The following is a 9,122-nucleotide window of genomic DNA, read 5'->3' as shown; positions in this document are numbered from 1 at the left end:
TAGTCTCCTTTTCCTTGTATGGCAACAGGAAACTCTTTTCATAGCTCTCTTCGCTACCATAACTATCCCTTGGTCCAATGGTTGAAAGATATACATTAGAATCCTGTTGAATTCAAAGTTGTACTTAGAATTGAAATCAAATCATCTCCACCATTTTAGCCAACTGGTAAGTGTCGAACATGTAACTGTTTATAATAGTTATATCATTAACTCAAGTGACTCATATTTTTTTCAACTCTTAAGCCATAAATATATCTTAAATCGGATTAACTATATCTCGGGATTACAGACCCAAGGAAAAATATATTTCATGATATAAGTAGCCTACTTCTGTTGGGTCTAGGATAAGCCACAATCAAATTCTTCAGCTAGGTCTGAACGGCTTGAATTCATAAATCCAAGTCCAAATTTAAAGTCAACGTAGGTCTAAACCTTTTTTGGATTACTACAGCGTAATCAACTATCTTCCCGATATTGATGGTTAGAATCTATAGGCCTACATTTCTTCATTAATATATGAATTGGTTTGGAACACTTTCAATGCATCTTTAAGGGGAAAATTGCGTTTTGCATGCTTTACATTTCTGCCTTGAAATGAATTGGAAAACTGTGCTATATGGTACAAATCGTATGCATGCACACATATACGTTAAAAAGAATATTATGTAAAAAGTGGGGGACTTAAAACCCCAATGGAACGTGCATTTCATGAAAAAAGGGAATATAAAACGAGAGCATTTTCAAAATAAATCTCCTCTTATCAACAGCTTTCCTTCTTACGTGAGTGGTCCTAACCTTTTATCTTAATGGAGACCAAAAGCGAAGAGCTCATCCTGGGAACATAAAGCGAAAAATCTTTCGTGAATTTATCCCTTTATTATCAATTACATTTCCTCTCTCTCTCTCTCTCTCTCTCTCTCTCTCTCTCTCTCTCTCTCTCTCTCTCTCTCTCTCTCTCTCTCTCTCACACACACACACACACACACACACACACACATACACACACAGACACACAAACACACAGACACACACACACAGAGACACACACACACAGAGACACACACACACACACACATATATATATATATATATATATATATATATATATATATATATATATATATATATATATATATATATATATATATATGATTTATAAATAGTTCAACAATGGGTTGTTCTCGAGAAAAGTCAAAGAACCATTACTATACATTCATACTTTGACTTTTGGATCTTACAAAAAGTTCCACAGCTTAGTACATTGTGCCATCCATATAATACGATGCATTCTTGTCTTTCTTATAGTTTATATATGAAAAATCTATTTTCATATCACTACTGTTCTTAAAAGATCTTATATTGATTGCTCATTACAGTACTTTTCTTGTTTATTCATTTCTGTATTACCTTTCCTTGGGCTATTTTTCCCTGCTTGACCCGTTGGGATTACCTTTCCTTACTGGACTATTTTTTCCCATTGGAGTCCTTGGGGTTATAACATCCTTCTTATCCAATTTTGGTTGTAGTTTAGCTAATAATAATAATAATAATAATAATAATAATAATAATAATAATAATAATAATAATAATAATACTTTCACAGCCTTCCAATGCATCTGGTTGACAGATTCCACCTCATAGAATAACATACAATCAAAACATTACCTATTACGTCATTATTAGTGAATTTGTGTAAAGTGTCAAAGTGTTTGTGTTAATTACCTATTGTGTGAAAACGTTTATGACATTTTTCCCATGTTTACGGCCTTTGAATTCGGGATTATTTAACAGCATGTATGCTGGAATTTACCTGGAGAATATCTATAGCATAATCTGCTATCCAGGCAATTTGTCTAAGTTTTATGGTAAGTAACGTTAATTCCCCGATGTGTTAAAACGTTTTGTAACGTTAATTCCCTAATGTGTAAAAACGTTTATGACATTTTCCCTTGTTTGCTGCCTTTGATTTCGAGATTATTAAACCGTGTGTATGCTGGAGTTTACCTGGACAATATATATAGCATAATCTGTTAATTTTTCATGTTTGAAATGTTAATTTATATTCCTGTAGTTCATAGATATTTTAGATGATTATACATTCTGTAAAACAAAGTATTAAAACGTTACTTAGTTTTAGGGGTAAATACATGATACTTTAATTGGTGTCGGGTTAGTATGTGGCCTACCTTTTTTATTCGGGTTTAGTATGTGGCCTACCTGGCTTGTTGGGTTAGGTTTGGCCACATACTAAAACAGATAGAATTACGGAGGCCATATTCGAAAAGGAGGCCACATACTAAACCGGCACCCTTTTTCTAGCCAAATACATGAACCATATATTTTTCCTGCGCGTTATCTTGTGTTTTATGCATTTCTGACATTGATTATTGAGGCAGACCACCTGTTCATGAGTTTTTGGCCCCCTTTATAAAGATACTTATGGGGGATCCCAGTTGGAAACCGGAGTTTTACAGGTGGGAAAATGTCATAAACGAGTGATTTGCAGCAATAATAATGGTCAGAAATGTCAAACAAGCCCAAGGTAACCAGTTGGAAAAATATATGGTTCATGTAAGTAGCTGAAAACTGGCCAAAACGTGATTATTCAACACTTGAGATTTGTAAAAGGGTACAGAACCTAACAAACCCACCTAACCTAACCTAGTAGTTCCCAGGTCACAACCCATAGCCTGGGGGCAAGCCCACCGGACCCCCCATCCCAGGTCACAAACCTTCCCAGGTCACAACCACTAGCCGGACCCTCCCATCCCAGGTCACAAACTAAAAGTAAATCCCAAATAAATTCTAAGATTATGATAAACTAAATCACAAACAATTCCTTCCATTATGAAAAAGTAAATCACAAACAATTAATTCCTTATCTTATGATTGACATTGTTGCTTTTTTTTTCTTGGCAATCTTTACAAAAGCTTTGCAGTAGAAAATGTGCGGGCCGTCCCTGAAAATGAAGTCAGAATCGGACTTTGAGGCATTATTTTGCTGTTATTTTTTAATTTCACAATAGCTTTACACTGAACAATCAATTGCCGACATAAACGAAATTACACAATTTTGAAATAGATTGATGTGCTTCCCTTAAGTTCCCAATTGGAGACGTCTTTATGAGATGGTGGTTAACTTGAAACTGAAGGCGAAGGTGGGAAAAAAATGGCTGTTGTAGAACAACATCCGGGAACTTAGGAAGAAGTACTTGTAAGCTGTTAATTGGTTTAAAAAAACCACCTGACAAATACGTCATTGAAAATGCACAGAAAGCTCCCCAAACCACGGGAAAATACGCATGTGCAATAATTCCCCTTCAGTCTCTCAATGGACTTAGAGTGAAAAACATACTTCACATTTTAATACCCCGATACGTAAGTTATTATGCCTCAGTCCCTATTAAACACATAGAGAAAAATACCAAACTAGCCAGCACTCGTCCATTTCTTATAGCGAATTCCAGTTATGCTAGAAATTAAAGTGTCACATATTAACAGTGTTAGGCTAACTTAGGCCGTGCTTTTGAGGGTTTAACCTTCAGGGTGCACTTGAGCACACTATTCTATAGTATTTCTCTTCTTTTTGTTTTGTTGAGATACTACCATTAGAGAGTTTGAATGCCCAGACAGTACTACATTGGATCCTTCTCTCGGCTTACGGTTCTTTCCCTTTGCCTACACATACACTGAATAGTCTGGCCTATTCTTTTCAAATTCTACTCTATCCCCATACACCTGACAACACTGAGGTTACCAAACAGTTCTTCTTCACCCAAGTGGTTAACTACTGCACTGCAATTGCTCAGTGGCTACTTTCCTCTTGGTAAGGGTAGAAGAGACTCTTTAGCTATGGTAAGCAGCTCTTCTAGGAGAAGGACACTCCAAAATCAAACCATTGTTCTCTAGTCTTGGGTAGTGCCATAGCCTCTGTACCATGGTCTTCCACTGTCTTGGGTTAGAGTTCTCTTGCTTGAGGGTACTCTCGGGCTCACTATTCTATCCAATTTTTCTTCCTCTTGTTTTGTTAAAGTATCTATAGTTTATATGGGAAATATTTATATTAATGTTGTTACTATTTTTAAGATATTTAATATTTCCTCGTTTCCTTTCCTTACTGGTCTATTTTCCCTGTTAGGGCCCCTGGGCTTATAGCATCTTGCTTTTCCAACTACAGAAGGGTTGTAGCTTAGCAAATAATAATGATTATAATAATATAGGCATAAGAAATTGGTAATATGTAATGAGACTTTAAAGGGCTGTTTTCCAAGTTATACAAGTACAGAACCTACACGATATATAGGCCTATGTCAAATACACTTTCAAGTACAGTATTTAGAGTATATCACAATTGTATGAATTTAGAAAAAGGACAAATACTAGGTATGTTTTATATTTATGGATACAACCTAACCTAAGGTAAAGTGTCTCTTATGAACGTAATTGGATTACAAAATTAATTTGAAAATTGGTAAGAAAAGCACAAAATTAGTAAAATACAACGGTTGTATGTATGATGATGGCCATGCCCCATGACTCCCCTATCTTCAATCCTATCGCTAAGAATACGGCAGTCTAAGTGGTGTCCTCAGCCGGACACGGCTTGTAAATCATGTTATGTGGTGTTCCTGTCCGTCGTTATACAAAGACTCCTATTACAGGAATGCACTGTAACGTATCCTCACTTGACCAAATCTGATTCATATCACTTGGTGCATGCATGCCTAGGTGTAGGCCTAATTTGACTCAAAATCCTGTATTGCCTTTTAGACTTAGAATAAATCATCCATGTATATTGGGTTAGGCCTACTACTACCCTTAGATTGCACTGAATGAAGGTAGCATGGAGATCAATATGTGAGTCATCTACCTTTGAGAATTGCACTTGGTAGGCGTACTTTTTACTTTCTGTGTAGCAAAGCCATAGTTATTCATGTGACCTTACCTATAAATTTGTTGATGAAAAAAAAGTCAATAGGTCACATATCTTATGACAGCATACCCACACACGTGCAATATACAATCTATTAATGTGAACTGAAGCTGGTTTTTCTGAAAAAAAAAAATAAACTGTTCCTCTATCATTGGATTTACTGCAAGATTTATTCTTGCTGGAAAATTTAACAGAGCACATATAGAAGGTCAGCACTAAACGATTGATCAGTGGGAAGTGAATCCAATTTTCTGGTGTATAGTAATGTATAAATTCCTTAACCCTAATTGATTAGTTAGAATTGAAACAAAAGAACCAGTCTATTTTTAGCATTAATCTATCATCAACATTCAACCTAAAAATGTAGTACAGTTTTCCCTAGGTCACAGTGATTCTTTTTTTGCGGATTCGGTCATTCATGATACAGAGAACCATATAACCTATTAGATGAAAATTCACCCATTTGCAGTTTCATAGTAAGTAATGCCGCGGAAAACTGACAATTCCAAACCGACTGCGCTCCTTTGCATCTGGTATGCTTCACGCCATTTCCGCACGGAGCAACATCCCACCAATCTCTGTGTCAGGAGATGTACACAAGGACAGATGAAGACCTGTCAAGAAATATAGTGCTTTTTCTGCTGATAGTATATATGATAAACTGGTTGCTTTCCAGAGTCTCTCTTCCCAACTTGACTTATTGAAACAATTTCAGCTTTATCATTGTTATATCTTTCAAAATTATTTAGTGCTTTTCAGGCGCTTTTTGAAAGTTCATGTGGCGTGTATTCAACATTAGAATTGGCAACCCTGCCTGTCACCTTTCCTCAGTCTTGCATCGTTTCTCCTCGTATATGCATCTCCCACTTCGGTCCTTTTTGAGCAGAATCACGTTTCCATCTTATAAAGTGATGTACAGTATTTGTATACAGCAGTACTTACTGTACCCCTAGACATTTTTTATACTTACGGGGTAATATCTATTCAATACAGTACTTCAAAAGTGTCAACGCTGATGCATTAGGAATTGCTCATGCTTCAAGACTGCATAGAACTTCGTTCAAAAATGGTTAGTGGTCGTTGTATAAAATATGTACACTTTGTTCATCTTAAATTGTATTCCTATTGTAGAGTACAATATTACAGTAAGTCGGTAGTAGGTTGGCTAGGGCACGAGCTACCCATTGAGATACTAACACTAGAGAGTTAGGGGGGTCCTTTGACTGGCTAGAGCTAGGCAGTACAGTACTGCATTTGATTCCTCTCTTTGTTTACGTTTTGTTTTCCCTTTGCCTACACATACACTGAATAGTCTAGCCTTTTCTTTACATATTCTCCTTTGTCCTCATACACATAAAAACAGTGAGTTTACCAAACAATTCCTCTTCGCGCAAGTCGTTAACTACTGCACTGTAATTATTCAGTAGCTACTTTCCTTTTGAATAGGGTAAAAGAGACTCTTTAGCTATGGTAAGGAGCTCTTCTAGAAGGACACTCCAAAATCAAGACATTGTTCTTTAGTCTCGGGTAGTGTTATAGCCTCTTTACCATGATCTTCCACTGTCTTGTGGTAGAGTTTTCTTGATTGAGGGTACACTTGAGCACACTATTCTATCTTATTTCTCTTCCTCTTTTTTTTTAGGAATTGCTCATGCTTCAAGACTGCATAGAACTTCGTACAAAAATGGTTAGTGGTCGTTGTATAAAATATGTACACTTTGTTAATCTTAAATTGTATTCTTATTGTAGAGTACAATATTACAGTAAGTCGGTAGTAGGTTGGCTAGGGCACGAGCTACCCATTGAGATACTAACACTAGAGAGTTATGGGGGTCCTTTGACCGGCTAGACCAGTGGTGGCCAACCTATGGCGCATGCGCCAACAGTGGCGCACTATAACCCACAGATAATTAAAGAAAAAATATGCCAGCTCATGAAAAAATACTAATAATACTGATTTCTAGAAAAAATACATAAAGAATTTAAGGGGACCGTCTGCTATGCCTTGCATTTTTAGAAATATATAATACCTTGATATACAAGTTTCAAGTCATTTGATCAAGAATTTTTTGATTTATTAGCAAAAATCATGATTTTCAAAATAAATTTAGGTACAATTTTCTCCAGTAATATGACACCAATTGTATTGGAAATCATACCATCAAAACTTCTTTATAAACCGAATAATTCTGTCTTCCAAATTTTCGATTTTCCTTTTACTTTTTTTCTTAATGAATTTTGTCTTAATTTTCTTCGTCTAGACGCAAAATAATCATGAAAAAAAGAGAAAAAGGAAAAACCGCCAATTATGTCCAAATCACCATACTTAATGATTGAAAAGGAGTTAAAGGTTGTGTGGGCCATCTGAATTAGAAGTGAAAAAAATTGGTGCATGGGAAACAAAAGGTTGACCACCCCTTGGCTAGGCAGTACAGTACTGCATTTGATTCCTCTCTTTGTTTACGTTTTGTTTTCCCTTTGCCTACACATACACTGAATGGTCTAGCCTTTTCTTTACATATTCTCCTTTGTCCTCATACACATAAAAACAGTAAGTTTACCAAACAATTCTTCTTTGCGCAAGTCGTTAACTACTGCACTGTAATTATTCAGTGGCTACTTTCCTTTTGATAAGGGTAAAAGAGACTCTTTAGCTATGGTAAGGAGCTCTTCTAGAAGGACACTCCAAAGTCAAGCCATTGTTCTCTAGTCTCGGGTAGTGTTATAGCCTCTGTACCATGATCTTCCACTGTCTTGTGGTTGAGTTTTTTTGATTGAGGGTACACTTGAGCACACTACTCTATCTTATTTCTCTTCCTCTTTTTTTTTTCAAGTTTTTATAGTTTATAATAGGAAAGATTTATTTAAATGTTATTATTCATAAACTTCTCTTGTTGTTTATTTCCTAATTTCCTCTCCTCACTGGGCTATTTTCCCTGTTGGAGCTCTTGGGCTTACAGCATCGTGCTTATCCATCTGGTGTTGTTGCTTAGCAAGTAATAATAATAATAATGTATATTATTGTTTATTGTAAATGTAGGCTACGTTGTCAAGTACTGTACTGTAGACAAGTCGTCCGAACGAAAACAGCGAACACTTACCGTACAGTTAAGTTTTATTGTAGTAATAGTACTGTAAATGTATTACAGTACAGTAGTGTACACTACAGTATCAGTGAGTGTTATACGGCATTAATAGATAGGATCAACAGTGTTTTGTTGTTATACTGTAAGGGTATGATGACTACTGGGTAAAATTATAGTTCTGGTCAGGGGAACGACTATTGTAGTGTTATGTATTGTAGCTTTACCGTGTCTGGTACATAGTGTACACATGTGTAAATGTACTGTACACTTATTGATATGTATTAATTTGATTACAAACTACTTATAGTGTGATAGACACTAATTAAAAACAATATTAGGCAGTACATAGTGTGTTAATTATCCGAGAGTAGGCAATGGGTTAGGAGTTATCCCAACCTAGGGCAGCAAATATTTTCTTTTTGTGCCTGTCTCTGTTACCTAAGCTTTGCGAAGAGTCAGGCTGGCTGTAATTAGACTCTGAAACTTCAAATAAGTGAGGCGGTTCCCTGGGAGAAAACATTCAGAATTAATGCCAGTTTTGTGATGGGAAACTAAGAAATACAACTTGTATTTGTTGTTACTAAGTGAATTCGCCAGTTCGGTCTTAGGAAGATGGAGGTCTCGACTGTGAACATGGACCAATGTTCTCCAATCGAGTCTGGACACAATGAATCATTCGGGCTGTGCCTAGATTTTCATCCTGCCTAGCCATTCCGGCCATAAGATCGGAAGAAATGGCCTTCTAGAGGAATTTTTCAGTCTGTGTTACTGGTCCAAGGCTGGATTTATGCATACAATTACCGGTCTGATAATGGATTGAAGACACGTGTCAATCTTGCCTTTTGGAAATAGTTGCGTGCGATCGGTGGTTAGTGACCAACCGCTTACCCTATGGAGATTCGCTGTAATGTCATCTTCCTCTAGAGTACTGGCTATTCAGGTGTTACTGATCTGTAAGCAGACTTACATGGCCAAGTCCCTTTGAATTGAAGGTAGCTAGAAAGCAGGATTCACCACCCTCCTACAGAACAGTTGCTTGCAACTGATTACATGACTTGAGATGTTTACTTGCTAAGCAATCTCTTAGCTTCTCAGGCACAACC

At 36.5% G+C, this 9,122-nt stretch overlaps 1 protein-coding gene across 7 annotated transcripts in view; it reads left to right on the top strand.

The window, feature by feature from the left end:
• The first annotated feature begins 1,610 nt into the window (after window positions 1–1,610).
• The window catches only part of LOC137632690 (cuticle protein 19-like), a 227,205-nt gene continuing 219,693 nt past the window's right edge, over window positions 1,611–9,122 (top strand). For 4 of the 7 annotated variants that reach the window (XM_068364794.1, XM_068364792.1, XM_068364793.1 and 1 more), the window contains exon 1: window positions 1,611–1,865. In XM_068364794.1, the coding sequence (XP_068220895.1) occupies window positions 1,742–1,865 (124 nt within the window). In that variant the 5' untranslated portion in view covers window positions 1,611–1,741. The remainder of the gene's footprint in view (window positions 1,866–9,122) is intronic. The other 3 variants (XM_068364789.1, XM_068364787.1, XM_068364786.1) reach the window with 2 other exon arrangements.

This window comes from Palaemon carinicauda, chromosome 41 (genome assembly GCF_036898095.1).
Source record: "Palaemon carinicauda isolate YSFRI2023 chromosome 41, ASM3689809v2, whole genome shotgun sequence".
Taxonomy (NCBI): domain Eukaryota; kingdom Metazoa; phylum Arthropoda; class Malacostraca; order Decapoda; family Palaemonidae; genus Palaemon; species Palaemon carinicauda.
Note: the sequence above shows the minus strand (reverse complement) of the source record. Positions and strands in the feature narration are given on the sequence as shown.